General features: G+C 42.6%; 1 protein-coding gene across 2 annotated transcripts in view; it reads left to right on the top strand.

The window, feature by feature from the left end:
* Nucleotides 1–19,047, top strand: part of spats2 (spermatogenesis associated serine rich 2) — a 116,291-nt gene extending 97,244 nt beyond the window's left edge. For both annotated transcript variants that reach the window (XM_078201283.1, XM_078201284.1), the window contains exons 10-13: nt 4,024–4,133; nt 12,358–12,460; nt 14,922–15,127; nt 16,668–19,047. In XM_078201283.1, coding sequence (XP_078057409.1) covers nt 4,024–4,133; nt 12,358–12,460; nt 14,922–15,127; nt 16,668–16,973 — 725 coding nt within the window. In that variant the 3' untranslated portion in view covers nt 16,974–19,047. The remainder of the gene's footprint in view (nt 1–4,023; nt 4,134–12,357; nt 12,461–14,921; nt 15,128–16,667) is intronic.
* Nucleotides 19,048–19,709: the final 662 nt, after the last annotated feature.

The following is a 19,709-nucleotide window of genomic DNA, read 5'->3' as shown; positions in this document are numbered from 1 at the left end:
AGGTCTTACATTAACACTGCAATGAAGTTACTGTGAAAATCCCCTAGTCACCACACTCCAGCGCCTGTTCGGGTTCACTGAGGGAGAATTTAGCATGGCCAATGCACCTAACCAGCACGTCTTTCGGACTGTCGGAGGAAACCCACTCAGGCACGGGGGGAATGTGCAAACTCCACACAGACAGCGACCCAAGCCAGGAATTGAACCCCGGGCCCTGTGAGGCAGCAGTGCTAACCGCTGTGCCACTGTGCTGCAGTAGTGCCACATTTGTAATGATAAATGGTGGATAGAAAACCACATCTCCAAATTTGCTGACAAAACAAAGATGGACAGTATTGTAAACCATGTTGATGGAAGTGGAAAGTTACAAAAAATACATTGATAGATTAAGTGAACAAGCAAAACTGTGGCAAATGGATTTCAATGTAGGCAAATGTAAAGTCTTCTATCTTGGACCTCAAAAAGATAGAACGGGGTACTTTCTAATTAGTGAAAAGCTGGAAACAGTGGAGGTCCAAAAAGTTGGCGGGGGGGGGGAGCATAACTCGAGGTCATCGATTAAAAAATAGTCATCCATAGATAGGTATCCATAACAGAATTCAGAAGAAACTTCTTCACCCAGAGTGGTGAGAATGAGGAACTTGCAACCACACAGAGTAGTTGAAGTGATTTGTACAGATGTATTTAAGGGGGGAATAAACCAGTGGTGGGCAACCCATCTGGGTTCTGAGTGCGGCCCCATGAGACATTTGTTGACCATTGCTCCAGGCGCAGGGTTGCCACATTCTGCTGATTTCCGTCCGTGTCGTTTTTTTCCTACCGGTGTGACTGAAGTGATTCAAGAACAAAGAACAAGAACAAAGAACAATACAGCACAGGAACAGGCCCTTCGGCCCTCCAAGCCCACGCCGCTCCTTGGTCCAAACTAGACCATTCTTTTGTATCCCTCCATTCCCGCTCCGTTCATGTGGCTGTCTAGATAAGTCTTAAACGTTCCCAGTGTGTCTGCCTCCACCACCTTGCCTGGCAGCGCATTCCAGGCCCCCACCACCCTCTGTGTAAAATATGTCCTTCTGATATCTGTGTTAAACCTCTCTCTCCCCCCCTCCCCCCTTCACCTTGAACCTATGACCCCTCGTGAACGTCACCACCGACCTGGGGAAAAGCTTCCCACCGTTCACCCTATCTATGCCTTTCATAATTTTATACACCTCTATTAAGTCTCCCCTCATCCTCCGTCTTTCCAGGGAGAACAACCCCAGTTTACCCAATCTCTCCTCATAACTAAGCCCCTCCATACCAGGTAACATCCTGGTAAACCACCTCTACTCTCTCCAAAGCCTCCACGTCCTGGTAGTGTGGCGACCAGAACTGGACGCAGTATTCCAAATGCAGGCGAACCAACATTCTATACATCTGCAACATCAGACTCCAACTTTTATACTCTATGCCCCGTCCTATAAAGGCAAGCATGCCATATGCCTTCTTCACCACCTTCTCCACCTGTGACGTCACCTTCAAGGATCTGTGGACTTGCACACCCAGGTCCCTCTGTGTATCTACACCCTTTATGGTTCTGATTCGCACGTAAAGCAAGGGTGAGTGAAGTGAGGTGTGTGCTGATTACACTCAACATTGAGTGTGAGAACCGTGCACTCCCTCTGTGTCCAAAGTGTCAATATTTCTTTTGTTTTTACCATTTGAAGTTGATATTTCTATTAATATATGAATGATGAAACACTTTCTATAACTCTTTGAAATATTCGGCGTGTATTAAATGTGTTTAATTTTATTCATGGGGACATGGTTTGTGAACAAGCCCAATTTCAATCTTGTGACCCACTGAAATGAAGGAGGGCCACTCATGCGGCCCATTCACTAGCCTAGGTTGCTGGAATAGAGGGTTACAATGGTAGAATTAGATGAGAGAAAAATGGGAGAAGACGCGAGTAGAACAGAAACACCAGCATGGACTGGTTAGGCTGAATGGCCCGTTTCTTATGTTTCCATGTAATCTTAGGTATGTATGAATCCCAGTCTCACCAGAGTGATTGGAAATGAATTGTACTTAATGACAGACTCTGGGTTCTTGGCAAGGCCATCAGATGGTGCGTTTATCTCGGAAAACATCCTGCATCCAGATAAAACTGCTAAATTAGGTTACAGATAAATTAGTTTCAAGTTTCTGAAGAAGGCTTAAATTAAGCTTTCAAAGAAGCTTAAACTACTTTTAAAATTATTGAAACCCACAGATAGGGTGAAAACATGCTGACCTCTTGAGATTATATACCAGGCTGGTTGCATCATAGAGGGTAACCTGAGCACCTCTGCATTTATAGCTGATTTTAAAAACATGTTTGTGCTATAAGTTCATATTTTGATGCCAAATTAAAGTATGTTCATCTTCAGTGTAAAGTTTTCTGAATCACTCCCTTTGAATTTATATGGTAAATTGTCAAATCACTGCAAACGTAGCAGCTTGTTGTCTTTGTTGCAATGAATATGGATCCAAATTGCTTGCGTAAGTGTTGGGCCTCTAGCACTGACCTTTAAAAGAAACCGTCCAAATAATTAAAAGCTTTATGTCTGACATGCATTATACCTCAAAGGGTTTATCCATGCTCTGTGGAGCAAACATTCATTATTAGCACAAATACTACTATCTGTGATGTTAACTATGCTAATTGTTATCTAAACAATTAGATATTTAAACAATTAAGCAAAATATAACTGAAGCGACCTATAATTGTAATAAATAACTTCTTTAAATGTCTCCTTATGGGCTACATGAACATAGGCCTAGTTTGACTTCCTTCCTGATTACTTTGGGTCTTGCAATTTTTGTTGCTCCTTGCCTTGCTATTGTAATCCGTCTCGCATGGTGAGTTCTGGATTTTATGTTCATAAATTGTTTTTTTTTTAAATGAATAATTTTTAATACTACAGTCAACGCAGCTATTCACACGAGCTTGCGTAGCTGTGACATTTCAACTACAATTTTAGTTATTTCTCACAGCCTGGTTCTGTAACTTTCAAAACGGCAATTGCTGAGAATAATGATTTATTTTAAATTGGCAAAAAGCTGAAAGAGAAAGGAATGTTGACCATGGTTTTCTTCTAAAGCGGCAAAACATATTGTCTTGCTTTGGAAATTATTCTAACCGTTCTATTCGATGAAATGCTAGGTGTGGAATTTATATTAAAGGAAAAGCTTTCAATTGAAGTACAATAATTTGTTTCATTGAGGGGATATTATGGATTCCCTCACTCCTGCTAAAAACTTCCATCTTCAGACTTAATAATAAATACATTTCTCACTACAGAAACAAGTCTATCTAATGTAATTTGCAGTCTGCTGTTTCCATACCATGACTATCAGAACAGCCTATGATGCCTTATTAGTGGGTAATGGAACATGTTGCTGTAATCTGTGTTTTATTGATTTAAAAATTAAATTGCTTTCGGTTTGCATAGAATCCCTTCAGTGCAGAAGGAGGCCATTCGGCCCATCGAGTCTGCACCGACAACAGGCCCTAACCCCACATATTTACTCTGCTGATCCCCCTGACACTAAGGGACAATTTACCTTGGCCAATCAACCTAACCCACACATCTTTAGACTCCTCTGACCAAGAGAACAGATAGGTGAATAACCACCTCTCTGGAATCAGCTAGTGCCCCAATGAACTGCTTGCTAGGAAGTCTTCAGTAGGTGTTTTTCCTAGATTTAATTGATATCTGTGAAGAGTTCATTTGAATACATATTACACAGGTTGACTAGTTTTTGAGGCTGGCGCGCACCCACAGCCAGATTAAGAAACTCTTTTACAAAAAGCAAGTTTGTATAATTAACTTCTGACCTGTTTTGTGAAGAAATGTTTTACTTTCTGCAAGTGAACAGATCAGGCAAATTGGAATTCTAGTTCAAACTGAATTGTGTGTCAATAGGTTTTTTCAGAATTGACAATACATAAGTGTATGGCTGTACTGAATGATGTCCTATTGCTTTCACATGCTTTTCAGTGGATATCCTGGACAGTCGCCAGAAGAAAGCTGAAGCGTTAAAGAGAATGACGGACAATGCAGTCCGCATGTCTGAGGAACAGCTAGTGGAGCTGAGAGCGGATATTAAGGTAAGATTGTTGCAGTTGAAACATTGTGAAAGCATTGGAGCACTTTTAAAAGCGTGGTTTGATTGTTCCTTAAGTGTTTACTATCATCTTTAGCCCTTAAATTTATCAAACTTTAATCAGTGACCACTTGTAACAGTTACAGCTTGGCTTGAGATCCTAAAAATCAATTGCTTCTGGATGCAGCAGAAGAACTGCCCAAGTTTGTTACCTTTTCAACATTTGAACTCCATCTGTAAAGCAATTTCTGTTTAGAATGAGGAAAGCAGTGTTTTAGTAGTTTAATTGAGTTCTTATCAGCTGCAGTGATGCCTGTAACTTGGGTGAATATCTTGCAGCAAGCCATCTTCAACATTTCTTTTTCTTGCATAACAATTTGTGGAAGAATATTGAATATTTGTACTGAATATCCACCCTGATAGAGAAATTCACCTGTGCTTTAGGTTTTGTAATGCTAATTGTTTACTGGGTTTTTGTTTTGTTCTTGTTTCCATCCTCCAGTGTTAAATCTTTATTTGCCATTCCTTGGTTCAGCAAGCATGTACACTGTCAAATGCTATTTGTTCTGTCCAACCCTTTTACTTGGGAGAGGAATTTTCCTCACTCGAGGGCCAATAGATTAAAAATAGAGTAAGTAATAAAAACCAACAAGGTGTGAACGGGCGAGTTTGAGTGGGTGTGTATGTGTGTGTGGTGGTGAGAGTGAGTGGGAAAAACCTGAGATTGGGCATATATCAGCTTCTCACTCACTTCCACACAATCACTTAGTGTCATGCACTAACACAGACACACACACACACACACACACCGCCACAGACACACACTCTGGCGCCTGTTCGAGTACACTGAGGGAGAATGTAGCACGGCCAATGAACCGAACCAGCACATCTTTCGGACTGTGGGAGGAAACCGGAGCACCGGGAAGAAACCCACGCAGACACGGGGAGAACGTGCAGACTCCACACAGACAGTGACCCAAGCTGGGAATTGAACCCAAGTCCCTGGTGCTGTGAGGCAGCAGTGCTAACCACCGTGCCACCCCTCTAATTCTCTCTCTCACACACAGGCCCACACACTGGCAGCTGGCTCCAGTGCCCACCCCCCTCAGATTCCCAAGCCTCCCACTCACCCAGATTCCTGGCAGCTCCAACCCACCCATTCCCATTGAACTTACTTTTCCGCTGTAAGCTCCCTGACCATAAACAGATATTAAAAATTTACATAGCAACTGATGGCGTTTTGCTCATCCAATCACAGGCTGGTTTCGCCCTACATTGTTTGAGCCTATCAGCAGCCAATGCATAGAGAAACCGGCCTGTGATTGGCTGAGCAGACGGAGCGTTTTTTTAATTTCTTTTTGGAAAGTTTTGAATTTGAACTGTTACATTTCCAAACGTAACAGTTCAGACTCAAAACTTTCCAAAAATAATTTTTTTTAAAAGCCTGGTGGGCCAGTTCCTGGACAAGCCTGCAATATTATATTGAAAACAAAATCCTATCTCTTCTGGCAATTAGCTCCCCATGTGAGGAATTACAAATGTAAATTCCTATCCTGTTGCTTCATTTGTTTTTAAACCCTATTTATTTGCTATTATGTCAAGCAACAAGTAGTGGCTTATTTTTAATTCACTTCTGGAAGTTGAAACTTGATTCAAAATGTTGATGATACACAACATAGAAACATAGAAACCCTACAGTGCAGAAGGAGGCCATTCGGCCCATCGAGTCTGCAGCGACCACAATCCCACCCAGGCCCTACCCCCACATATTTTTACCCGCTAATCCCTCTAACCTACACATCCCAGGACTCTAAGGGGCAATTTTTTTTAACCTGGCCAATCAACCTAACCCGCACATCTTTGGACTGTGGGAGGAAACCGGAGCACCCGGAGGAAACCCACGCAGACACGAGGAGAATGTGCAAACTCCACACAGACAGTGACCCGAGCCGGGAATCGAACCCAGGACCCTGGAGCTGTGAAGCAGCAGTGCTAACCACTGTGCTACCATGCCGCCCCTGTGATCACTTGATGTTGGATTGATTGGCATTTTTTTCTGGTTTACTCTGATAGATTTTTCTGGGTAATTGAATTTCTTCCATCAAATGTGGACACCAGGAAAGCCATTCCCATGCAACCTTGTAGAGAGCATGCACTTGTTAGTCCAAAATTTCATTTTCATAGTATTTCAAGATTGATCTGAACTTTAGAACTGTCCCTTCCACATATTTCTATCTGTATAATGCAACCTTGCTTTAGTGGTAGCACTCACTTCCAAGCAAAGGTGCACTTAAGCACAGAATATAGATGGATGTTTCAATGCAGTATTGAGAATGCTGCACTGTCTGAGGTAGTATCCTTCAGATGACCTGCCTGTCAGTTCAAGTGAATATTAAAAGATTCAGTGGCACTTTTTGAAGAGTAGCAAGTGTTTTGCCGACAACCGAAACTATTCAGCTATTAATTTTTTTCATTGCTGTTTGCGGGACCTTGCTGTGCGCAAAATAGCTGCTGCGTTTGTCTACATGGCAACTGTGACTATTCTTCAAAGGACTTCATTATCTGCAAAGCACTTTAAGTTGTTGTGAAAAGCATGGTAAAGCACTGTATAAATGCAAGTTCTTGAAAGTAAAAACTGTCATTTTTGACTGATAAATTGTGCTTTAATTTTATTCATCATGGGATGTGGGCATTGCTGGCATGGCCAGCATTTATTGCCTATCCTAATTGCCCTTGAAAACATGGTGAAGAGCTGCCTCCTTGAACCATGGAAGTGTGTGTGATGAAGGTGCTCTCAGCACTGATAGAGTTCCAGAATTTTGCAGCAGTGAAAATGAAGGAACAGCAAAATATTTCCAGGTCAGATGGTGTATGACTTGCAGGTGTTGGTGTTCCAATATGCCTGCTGCCCTTGTCCTTCTAGGTGGTAGAGATTGTGGGTTTGGAAGGTGCAGTTGAAGAAGCCTTCGTGAGTTGTTGCAATGAATTTTGCAGCCATGATGCACCAGTGAGGAAGGAATGGGAAGCCAATCGAGAGGGCTGCAATGTCGTGGATGGTGTCAAGGTTCTTGGGTATTGTTGGAGCTGCACCCATCCAGGCAAGTGGGGAGTATTCCATCGCACTCCAGACTTGTGCCTTGTAGATGGTGGACAGGCTTTGGGGAGTCAGGAGGGGAGTTGTTCACCTCAGAATACCCAGCCTCTGATCTGCTCATGTAGCCACAATATTCATATGGCTAGTCCAGTTTGGCTTCCAGTCAGTGGTGCTGCTGAGGATGTTAATAGTGGGGGATTCAATGATAGAAATGTCATTGAATGTCAAGAAGAGATTATTTTAAACTCATGTCGGAGATGATCAGCACCTGGCACTTGTGTGATGCTTGCCATTTTTCAACCCCAGCCTAAATGTTGTCCACTTTTATGCTGCATGGAACTGAACACTGTGCAATCATCAGGAAACACCCCACTTTCAACCTTGTATGACCTTCCCTCCATTATATGAAGTAGCTGAAGATGGCCGAGGAGACTACCCTGAGGGAGTCCCTGTCTTGCTGGCCTGGGGCTGAGATGATTGGCCTTTAACAATCACAACCAGAATGGTACCAGGGATGTCGGACTTCAGCTATGTGGATAGATTAGAGAAACTGGGTCGTTCTCCGAAGAGAAGGTTGAGAGGAGATTTGATCAAGATGTTCAAAATCATGGGGAGTCTGGACAGAGGGGGAGAAACTGTTCCCACTGGCAGAAACGTCGAGAACCAGTGGACACCAATATAATGTGGTTGACAAAAGAAGCAACAGCGACCTGAGGAAACTCTTTTTTTACACAGCAGATCTGGAATGCACTGCCTGAGCGTGGTGGAGATGGATCCAAATGTGGCTTTTGAAAGGGAATTGAATAATTATCTGAAGAGAAGATTTGCAAGGGGGTGTAACCTGCTGAGTTGCTCTCGCAAGGGCTAACACAGAAACAATGGGCCGAATGGCTTCCTTCTGTGTTGCAACCATTCTATGATCTTCTTTTGTGTGACGTATGACTCTAATCAGTGGAGAGTTTTCTGTGATTCCCACTGATTTTAATTTTGTTAAGGCTTCATGATGCTGCTATCGCCTCACCCCTGGAATTCAGCTTTGTAGTCTGGAGCCAGTTGGTCCCAGCTGAGCATCAGTGAGCAGGTTGTTGGTAAGTGCTGCTTGATAGCACTGTTGATGACTTTTATAGAATCCTACAGTGCAGAAGGAGACCATTCAGCCCATCGAGTCTGCACCGACCACAATCCCACCCTATCCCCATAACCCCATGCATTTACCCTAACTAATCCCCCTGACACTAAGGAGCAATTTGGTGTGGCCAATTCACCTAACCCGCACATCTTGGACTGTGGGAGGAAACCAGAGCACCTGGAGGAAACCCACGCAGACACGGGGGAAAATGTGCAGACTCCCCACAGACAGTGACCCAAGCCGGGAATTGAACCTGGGTCCCTGGCGATGTGAGGCAGCAGTGCTAACCACTGTGCCGCCCCCAAAAGTTTGTTTATTCGTGTCACAAGTCTGCTTACATTCACACCGCAATGAAGTTACTGTGAAAATCCCCTAGTCGCCACACTCCGGCACCTGTTTGGGTACACTGAGGGAGAATTTACCATGGCCAATGCACCTAACTAGCACGTCTTTCGAACTGTGGGAGGAAACTGGAGCACCCGGAGGAAACCCACACAGACACGGGGAGAACGTGCAGACTCCACACAGACTTTGTTGAGTATTCTGATGGGGCATTAATTGGCCAAATTGGATTTGTTCTACTTTTTGCAGCAGGACAGATATGGGCAATTTTCCAGGTTGTTGGTTGGATGCCTGTACTGGAACAGGTTGGATAGAGATACTTGCAGCACAAGCCTTCAGCACCACAGCCAGGATGTTGTCAAGACCCGTAGCCTTTGCTGTGTCCAATGATTTTGTCCATTTCCTAATGCCTCATGGACTAAATCGAATTGGCTGAAGACTGGGATCTGTGATGTTGTTGACATCCAGAGGAGGCAGAGATGCATCATCAGCCAGTAGTGCCAAATGCTTCAGCTTTGCCTTTTGCACTGATGTGCTGGGCTCTCCCATCATTGAGAATGGGGATATTTGTGGAGCCTCCTCCTCCACATTATAGACCTCCGTTCTGTTACTCTTAACACACAGTTTGCCTTTTCTTCTACTGTCACCATTTTCAATCTGTTTCTGCAACGGAGATAAAGCTTTCAAAAAAGAAATCATTTTTTAAAATGTTGAATTATGTTTTCATATAGCATTTGCAGTTTGCTCGTAACTTTAAAGTTGCACAAGAACTTTCTAAAACATCCTGTATCGGCCAGACCGGGTCAGGATGGAAGATTTTCTTAAAGGACGTTTATGAACCAGATTTCTTTTATGACAATTCGGTAGTTCCATGATCACCACTGCTGAATTCTGGCTTTTCATTCCAGATTTATTTAATTAAGTGAACTTAAATTTCCCAGTTCCCATGGTGGGATTTGAACTCCTGTGTCTGGGTCATTATAGAAGCAAAATACTGCATATTCTGGAAATCTGAGATAAAGACAGAAAATGCTGGAATCACTCAGAAGGTGGGGCAGCAACTGTGGAAAGAACGAGTGTTGATGTTTCAGGTCAATGACCTTTCATCAGAACTTTGAAGGATCATCAAACTGAAACATGGGCTGCGATTCTCCCATTGCGAACCACAACCTTTTTGTTGGGTCGCAGCGGGAGACACGCATCTGCGGCCTTGAACAGGGATTTGCGCATGCACCGGGAACGCAACGCACCTCCCACAGCCGGCGAACAGTCGCCGGTCAGACCACGCTGGAAACCGGCGGGAAGGCAGGTAAGTCATTTAAATCTTTTCTGCATATATTTTAAATATGTAGATTAGTTAATTATCAGGACCTTTCGGGTCCCGATTGAATCTCCCACCCCGCCAGGAGTACTTCATTCCGGTGGGATTCAAACTAGCTCCCCACGTTCGGGGAACTGCCGGAATGAAGGGGAGGGGGCAATTGGGGCCCCCCCAGGGGTTTGGGCAGCGGGGAGGGGTGGTGCCCCTGGGCATGGGCACCCTGGCTGTGGCACCCTGGCTGTGCCACCCTGTGCCCCTGGCACTGCCCAAGGGGCAAAATGCCTATGCCCTGGAAGCACCTTGGCACTTCCCACCAGGCATTGGGCAGAGCCAAGGGGGTGGGTCCTATTGTGGGCAGGGCCGAGGGGGCAATTGGTGGGGGGGGTCCTGCTGCCACTGCAGACAGGATTGGTCTGGGGTGGAGGGAGGGCAGCGATTTTGGCGGAGGGAGGAGGGGGGAAGAGATCACCACTGCTGGGGGGGTGGGGCCTGGACATCGGGGCACTCCCGGGATGAGGGGGGGTGGGGGGGGGGGATCAGGGCTGGCCCGGGAATTGCTGTGGGGGCCGCGATCGTGCCGTTTGGTGGGGGGTGGGGCAGCACTGCGAGGATCCCGGGCAAACAGGAGATTGACAGTTTGGGGCCACTGCGCATAGCCCCCCCCCTCCCCCCTCCCCCCTCCCTGGGTTTTTAATGAGATTCGCGACTGGGACCTCTGCAGTGCACAGACTGCGGAGATTCGGGTGAGAAGCTGAACTGAGAAAACAGTTGGGATTTAGAACAGTTCTCCCACCAATTCAGCACTTTTGGGAGAATCGCAGCCGTTAATTCTGTTTCCCTCCACAGGTGCCACCTGACCTGTTGAGTATTTTCACCATTTTCTGTTTTTATTACTGGATCATCAGTTCAGGCCTCTGGATTCCTGGTTCAGTAGCATAGTGAAAAAATCACTGCTGAGGAATTAATATTTTTCCACATTTTCGAAATCGGCTGCTTCATTTCCAGTGTTAGCACAAGTGAGGTCCATCTCCTCTGCTTCAACACTCTGCCTTAGTCCTAATCTTAAATGACTATTTCCTCTGCAGCGATGCAGCATCTCCTGTCCTCAAGTGAGCCATTTTTATGGCTTGTGAATCAGATTAATAATTTTCATAGAAATCATAGAAACCCTACAGTGCAGAAGGAGGCCATTCGGCCCATCGAGTCTGCACCGACCACAATCCCACCCAGGCCCTACCCCCACATATTTTACCCACTAATCCCTCTAACCTACGCATCTCAGGACTCTAAGGGGCAATTTTTAACCTGGCCAATCAACCTAACCCGCACATCTTTGGACTGTGGGAGGAAACCGGAGCACCCGGAGGAAACCCACGCAGACACGAGGAGAATGTGCAAACTCCACACAGACAGTGACCCGAGCCGGGAATCAAACCCAGGACCCTGGAGCTGTGAAGCAGCAGTGCTAACCACTGTGCTACCGTGCCGCAATTTTGTATGCACCTTTTCACTGTGGAGACGTACCATCTCGGAACTGGGCCAAGACTGCCCAAGTTAATTTCACACAGAATCTTACAGGAGAAAAAGGGGTGTGCCTTTTTATTTTTAGTTCTTTGTCTTTTTTTCTGCCCAGATGCTGAGAAATATTGTGCTTCTATTTTGTGCTTCATATCCAGGATATTTTCCACTACATAATATCTTTATTTCATTTTTGGAAGAGAGCATTATGCGGAGTAAGCTCACAGGGATATGGCTGGTATTCAGTTAAACACCAGACAGTTTGATTGGATTTGTTCAGAAATCTGAGATTTCAGTTTAAAGTTTATTTATTAGTGTCACAAGTAGACTTACATTAACACCAATGAAGTTACTGTGAAAATCCCCTTAATACCTTAAATGTCTGCAATATATTGGTCTGTAAGTTATGCTTTGGGATGCCAAATAAGCCATTTATTTAAAATGGACCTGTGCTGCTAAAATAGTTTTTAAAACAAAAATGGAATTTCAGGTGAATGCGATAAGAATTTGTGTTATTATCATATGGCGTTATTTCAGGGCCTTTATACAGAAGATGACTGTTGTGTAGTGTTGAGAATTAATACACTGTCCATAAATTGTTTTTAGATTTATATTTACTTAAACAAAATAGTCCCAAATGTATTTGATAAATACACACTGCACAGTAGTGGCTCCATTTTAATTATCTCAAATTGCACAACGGTCTATAAATCCAAACTGTCAGTTGCACAACTAGGAATCATGATTATTGTATAATTTAAAAAGCTAAGCTACCATATACCTGGACTACATCTGCAAGAGTTATTTTTTTAAATGTATTTTAGCACTTTGTTAGTGAACGAAAATATGATGAAGACCTGGGGCGATGTGCACAGTTCACCTGTGATGTGGAAGAACTCAAAGCGAGTATCCAAGCCTTTGGACAAGGTAAGCTGAGGCTTGGTCATGTAACATCTAGTAGAAAAGTTTGACTTGCAGGTGGGGCATTGTGCATTTCTAATTCAGATAGTAGCTACAGCACAAACTGGAATGTGTAATTGGGATCTGTTGCATGCGTCTGATTTCTGTGGCTTTAGCGTGGGAACGGAGATGTAGACCAGCTATTTTCACTAAGAGGTCAATATGTGTAGTTATACTTGCAGTGTTTTCAGTGTAAAATGCTAAGTTGTTGAATTATTGTTGAAAATGGGAAGTGTCTGCTGCTGAATTTTGTGAAAGGTTAGTAAAGTACAACTTAATGTTTCAGTTAGATTTGTGTTGCTGTGCTGAAAATAATTTTGTAGACTCTCTCTTTTGCCAGCTGTCAGCCTTACCTAGTGGCCTGCTGCAGATTAATTATCTGCAGAGATTTGCTGCCCAGTGCTGCCACCTGCCAAGTCCAATGTTAATTGCTAATGCCGCAATGTAATATTTCAAAGGTACCATTTTAATTGTCTCCCTGTAATATTTTAACGTGCATTGCAAACTATAACTTACAAAGTCTAATAACGAGTAGTCACACTGGGAATGCAGTGGAACACGTGCTTGTCATGACCTGCAGATGGATCCAGTATAGATAGATTGCAGGGAACATCTGAAAGAGACAAAATTGCATTGTTTGCAGTCAGATGTAGACGTTTCTGAAGGGAGATGTGAGCAATTGAGCAGCCTCAGAATGGCAATGCCCAATGTGAATCAGCAGTTCCTGGCATTCTTCAGCAGGACTCTGGGCAACCTACCTCCTAATTCTACATTCACTCTTTTACATCACATACTCTTGTCAAGTACAATTTACATTAACAATCTCTGCAATATATCCTCCCTTAAAAGTATTAAGCAATTACATGTCACTGGGCGCAATTACATTGCCAGCCAGCATAGTAAGGCACTTGATCGCACAGCTGCGCACAAATTCCGCGTGTGCGCAGAAAAGACTTGCGCAACATTCTGGAGCAAGAAGGAGCAGGAAGCTCAAATCCTGTACTGATTTTTGTGAACAAGTGGACAGAATCCAACAAATGCTGATTTAGTAGTTGCTTCGTATTTAATTGTTGCTTCAATAACTGAGTTTTGCTCAAAAAGGAAGAGTCCCTTAAAAGCATTTAACTGTAAGAAGACTTTCCCACGACTAAGTTCATACACTTTGTTAGCTGACTTCAGTAACTCAATGCAACAATGTGTTTTTAAAAAAAAGCAGAATGAAAATCTCACTCACGCTCACTTTAATGTAACTTATTGTCAGTACTTTCACAAGAAGTTTCATACACAGCTGCTACAAATGAAATTTGGTCCTTGAGTGGGACCAAACATTGAGATTCCCACACTGTAAATGTGACCCAGTACAAAACAGGAATTGTAGAGTCGAAGAAAAGCCTTGAAGTACTGCAGTCTTGCATCATGAGAAATAAATCCAGAGAAATGTTGACAAACCAGATCAAACAAAACAATTTCAAACACATTTATTCCATACTTGTTTCATTAAGTTTACCATAAACTTAAAATGTCTACTAAAATAATTCTGAGTACTATTCTAGTTTGCCAGTAGCTGTCTTGGCTCGAACGTCAGAAGGCAGTTGGTTCATCCTCAACTTAGGACTTGAGCCCGTTATCTAGGCTGATTTGTCAATGCATTCCCAGGTCATGTTGCATTGTCAGATGCCACCAAAACTTGTGATCAGATGTTGAACTGAGTGAGGCCGTATCTGCCCACTCGGGTGTATGTAAAAAAAATAAATGCTACCATTTGAAGGAGTAGGAAGTTCTCCTGATGTCCTAACCAACATTCCTACCTCGCACACCAACACAAACAGATGAGTTGGTCATTAACCTCATGCTGTGCATGAAGCAGCTGTTGCGAATTGCAGTTATGCAGGCACTCAGTTGGATGCCAAGTGCTTTGGAACATCCTGGGACCATGACTAGGTGCAACATAAATGCAAGTTTTATTTCTAGTTTACTTGCCTGTTCACAACCGGCCAAGAGTCACCATATCATGCAGTTACAGACCTGCAAAGAATACCTTCAGAGCATTCTCAGGTGACCAAAAAAGAGCTGGCCAAGCAGAAGTTTCAATTTCTTGTTTTATTTAAATATACCAGCCATTGATAACATGTCCACAACTGTGTGACCACTTCCCCCCACGATTGACATTTAAGCATGATTCACCGACCTAGTGATGTTCAATTTGTTTAAACTTTTCAAATTAGGCACTCTTAGCATGAATGTTGCTCGCCTTTCTGACGTTCTGAATAATTCCCTTTACCTCTGCCATGTTTTACATGGAAGAGGACGGGGGAAGGATTATCTGTGTTACACATCTGGTTTATGGACTGCACCCTTCGAAAGGCTATTCCAAAGTAATCCTGCTTTTCCATTGTTTTATAATATGTTTTCTTTCTGTTTTATGCAGTGTCTCATCCCAAGAACAATTACTCGGCTAGATCAAGGTGTAGCTCTGTGTCATCTATGTCTGTGACAAGTCGGAGTGATGTTTCAGCTCCTGACTATGCTTCAGACCTCAGCCTTACAAAATCAGTGAAGAAGAATCCGTGTTCTGGAGACATTACAACAGTGACCGCTAACTCTGCAAGCCAAACTTGCCCATCAAATCGACCGGTATGAACAGTTAACGTTCCCTTTACACACCAAAGAAAATAGTTCTTGTAATCCAAGTAAAGCTATTCTTGTTTTGATTAATACATCGATGTGAATAAAACTCACTCAATTACATGTTGTGCATGAAACGTACTTGACATCGGGTGAAGTTATCAGGTCTTGTTTAGGTGAGTTCACCTGCTTGATGTCCTCTGGAACAACTCAAAGTGAACTGCTTCCCACAGGTGGAGTCAGTCCAGACAATGCTATGGGCTTCCGAATGGTAGATTAGTGGGGCTAGTTGTCAGTCTTGGTAAGGTGCATGATTGTGGAGGAGTTCCCTTAAGTTAAAATGTGAACTATCTTAAAAAGAAATTGCAATACTTTACCTGTAACTATTGCAGTTTTATGTGCGATAGATCCTGAATAGACTAAAACTTTATACAGTCCATCTACTCCACCCATTCCTTTCCTGTTGATATTTCAACAGTTTCTCTCTTTGCATGCTAGAGCATAGTTTCCCACGCTAGATGCCAGTCACCTTTGTAAATTCTTTGTCTACCTTGCTTGTTTACTCAGCTCCTCCTCCCCACCACCTCTCTCAATTCCTCCACTGTTACTAAATTATTAGACTGCTTAACTGACATCCAGTACTGGAAGAGCAGAAATTTACTCCATTTAAAAACCACATGGGGGGGAAGACTTGAAGCCGCTGTTTTTGGTCCCGCCCCAAACTCCATTCTCTATCTACCAAATTAATCTGTCTCCGTGGCAACAGTCTGGGATTAAGCAAGTCTGTTTGCAACCTTGGTGTCACATTCAATCCCAAAATCAGCTTCCAACCTCATTCATATCATGAATACTGCCTATTTCTACCTCCATTTAATTGCCCGACTTTGCACGTCTCAATTCATCTGCTCCTGAAACCTTCAGCCACGTCTTCATTACCTCTAGATCTTCATTATCTCTGGACTCTACTATTCCAAATCACTCCTGGCTGGTCTCTTACATTCTACCCCCTAAACTTGTGCTCATCCTGCCCTTATCTTATCTCACAAAGTCCTATTTCCCTATTACCCCTATACTTCCTGAACTACATTGGTTCCTGATTAAGCAATACCTCAATTTTAAAATATTCATCCTCGTTTCCAATCCCTTCAGGCCTCTCCCCTCCCTATCTTTCTGATCTCCTCCAGCCCACAACCCTCTGAGATCTCTACACTCAACTTTGGCACCTCTTGTGCATCCCCAATTTTAATCATTCTGCCATTGGTGGCCGTGCCTTCAGTTGTCTTGGCCCCAACTCTGGAATTCCCTTCCTAAGCTTTGCTGACTCTCTACTGCGCTTCCCTCTTTTAAGCCACTTCTTAAAACCTACCTTTGACCAAGTTTTTGGTTGTCTAACCTAATATCTGCTTAAGTGGATCAGTGTCATGCAACCAAGGAAAATGAGCAGAAATGCATACGACTGTAAGAAACAAAAGAAGCTGCACTGGGGATGTCATGAAAGATAAACAATATAAAGTGAATCTATTAATTGTGTTGTTCTGCCCTTGAAAAGGTGCCCCATGGAAATAGGAGAGCAGGTTACCGACCTCGTGAGAATAGGATAAATGGCCCAAGCCACTTTGGAAGAAATGACTATAGGAATCGGTACCGGAATGGACCCAAGAATTACTCTGACACTCGATACAACCCACAACCTGCACCCCGTGATGTAACCGCTGATAGAAGCCAAATGGCAGCTTCTAATGACACAGCTGCATCTTCTGCCCCCAGGCAGTCCTACTCACCACCTCCTCTTGCCAGTATCCTGCCTCAACGTAGGCCAAGGTCAAGTGGAAATGAAACCCATGTGAACTGCTGAAAACGTCTTGCATCCAGCAACATGCCAGCGTCCCAGCTAGACATGATAAAACACAAAATGGGTTTACATTCACCTTGTCTGTGCCACCAGTGATTTGTCTTACAATATTTTTCTTTTTCCTCCTTTTCCTGGTTTTTTCCTGGTTTATTACTTTTCCATATTTTCACAAGTTTTTGAATTGATAGCGTCTGTCTGTTAATCTCTTCTGGAAGAGGGAGCAGTATTTGGCTGTACCTTAGATATGTTATTTAAACATTGTTGCCTGATTTGTCATGGTTAAATCAATTAGGCTTTGCTTTGAACACTAAATCACTATGCATCTCAAACTGTTAGGAATGAAAGTGCCTTCTACTGATAGTGTTCATCACAACCATTTAACTATCCCAGACCACACTTAAAAATAAAACTCAAAGGACCAAAGACCTTCAAGTTTGCTCTCATCATTATGCTGGAGACCACCATCTAATTGTACAGGGCACAAATGTGATGCTTTCTTTAGTTCTCTTTAGATTAAACTTTTTTTAGTAATGAACTGCCTGAACCTGTGTATATTGTGTGCTGAGGATGAAAACATGCTGTGTCAGGCTGCATTTACAAAATGACGATAGCAAAGGTGCAAAGTGGTTTACTTTTATACTGACACTGCAGTTACAGTTTGAATTAAGAGTCAGGGCCTGGCTAAGAGGGAGACTAACTGGAGGAGTTTTGGCCATATCAAATTTACACTCTGCAACTCTAGTTTATTAGCTGAAATTACTTTGCACCAATGTTAAAACTTATAGTATGGATGCAGAAGAACTGATGCAAAGTGTTAGTGAATCTGTGCTGCTGACTTGTATTTGCTGCTGTTCTGTTACTCCCAAAGCCATTTCCATATTTGTTCCAGAATAGAAGTTCACTTGGCTCTGAAAAAAGTGAATTTTTTTAGTGTGGTGTGCCTGAGGTGACCCTGCATTCCCTCCTAAAATAGGTTTTTATATGTCAAGGTTGCAATATGATGCCACTAAATGTCTGTGATGCACCCCTTTTTTAAAAAAATCTGCTGATCTGAACATACCCTTTATCTGATGCATTCTGCATCTAAGGGAAATCGAAGAAGTGACTTCATGTAAACAGGACTATAAATTCCAAACATTATCAGCAGTAAACCAGTAATAGCAGCAAATGGAAGATATAAACAGGAGACTTGGTAAATAGATGCCCTTTAGAGCACTGGTCAACTTTGACCTGTAAGATTTTTTTTTGCTCTCCTGTTTTTTAAAAAAATAGACAAAGTTCCTAACTTGATTACTTTGATATCTGCATTTTAGTGGTGTATGATTAGAACCATGTCCTGTAATGATTCTGTAATTGAGAAGTGAAGCACACAACAGCTAGTGTATTTTAAAACAAAAATGACACCTGTTAAAATGCAGTATCTTTCAAGAGTCAGTGATTTTTGTTCCCTCGTGCTGACTGACAGGAAAAGCAAATGAATAAGCTTTAAAACATTAATTTGGATCAAATGCTGCCCCTTCTAGTTTATTACTTTTCTAGTGTTCAGATCATTACAAAAGTTGTAATGAAAGGCCATGCAGCCTTCTAGATTCATAAACACATATACAGATATAGACCACTGATGCCCAATCCATATTCCTTCATTCTTTACTGCAATCAAGAATCTTGAACAATTTATTTAATTTTAAAGTTTCAACTGTGTTCACATTCAACACACTAGGTGGAAGTCTATTTTAAAGTGTGAAGTAATTACATTAAAGATTATCGTAATTAACCCCTACACATTTTATGTTGAGACAAGGGATCATGTCATAGATTCACTGAGCATATTGTTGGCTACCCAGGACCAGACCAATTATTGAAAGTTAGGCTATGGGAGTAATCCATTCTTCAATTTGTTGATTTTTATTTACATGACTGAAACTGAATCCACCAAACTGTGGTATGTTGGTGGCATGTTGGTACATTATGGCTGCATCTCAGGCAGTAGAATTGCTGTTCCCTCTTAATGTAAGTCTTTTCCTGACATATGTCATGTATTTAAAAATTAGTTGATGAATAAACAGTATTCTAACCTAATCCTGTACAGCTGTGACTTTTTCCCCCTTAAGTTACTTTGAGTCTGGGGAAAAATCTCAAGCAAGACTATATGGGTGTCCTTGGGGAGAGTGTCTCTGGATACAAGTTTGCTATTACTTCAGTTCATTCCTTGGAGGGTGGATTTGCAAATAAATAATGTGCAGTTGCAAGATAAGCTGTAATTTTGTAACATTAATACGAATGTTGACTTAACCTTTCTGCTGCCACTTCTAAGTGGTAATAGCCTATTTAAGTGAATTCATGTGGCAGGTAAAATTTGTTGGAGCATTTCAGGAGGAAGAATAAGGACGTAATATAAACTAAAGGGTACAATTTTGAATGGAGTACAGCAACTGGGAGACCCAGAGCTACGGAAATACTGTACAAATCTTTGAAAGTAACAGACAAGTTGATAAAGCTGTGTTTTTTTAAAGTGATCCTTGGCTTCATAGAGGCAGAGTACAAAAACAAGGAAGTTAATCACTGGTTGGGCCTCAGCTGGAGTATCCAATTCTGGGTAACGCATTTTAGAAGGATGTGGGGAAGTGGGGTGCTTAGTCAGAAATTTGGTACAGTTCTTTTTGTTTTACTTCCAGTAACTGGTGGGTGTTCTTTCATCTCCAAGCTAGGAAACTAACTTACTAGTAAGGTTAAACATGG

This window comes from Mustelus asterias, chromosome X (assembly GCF_964213995.1).
Source record: "Mustelus asterias chromosome X, sMusAst1.hap1.1, whole genome shotgun sequence".
NCBI classification, from domain to species: Eukaryota; Metazoa; Chordata; class Chondrichthyes; order Carcharhiniformes; family Triakidae; genus Mustelus; species Mustelus asterias.
The sequence above is the reverse complement of the archived record's forward strand: the minus strand, read 5'-3'. Positions and strand labels throughout refer to the sequence as shown.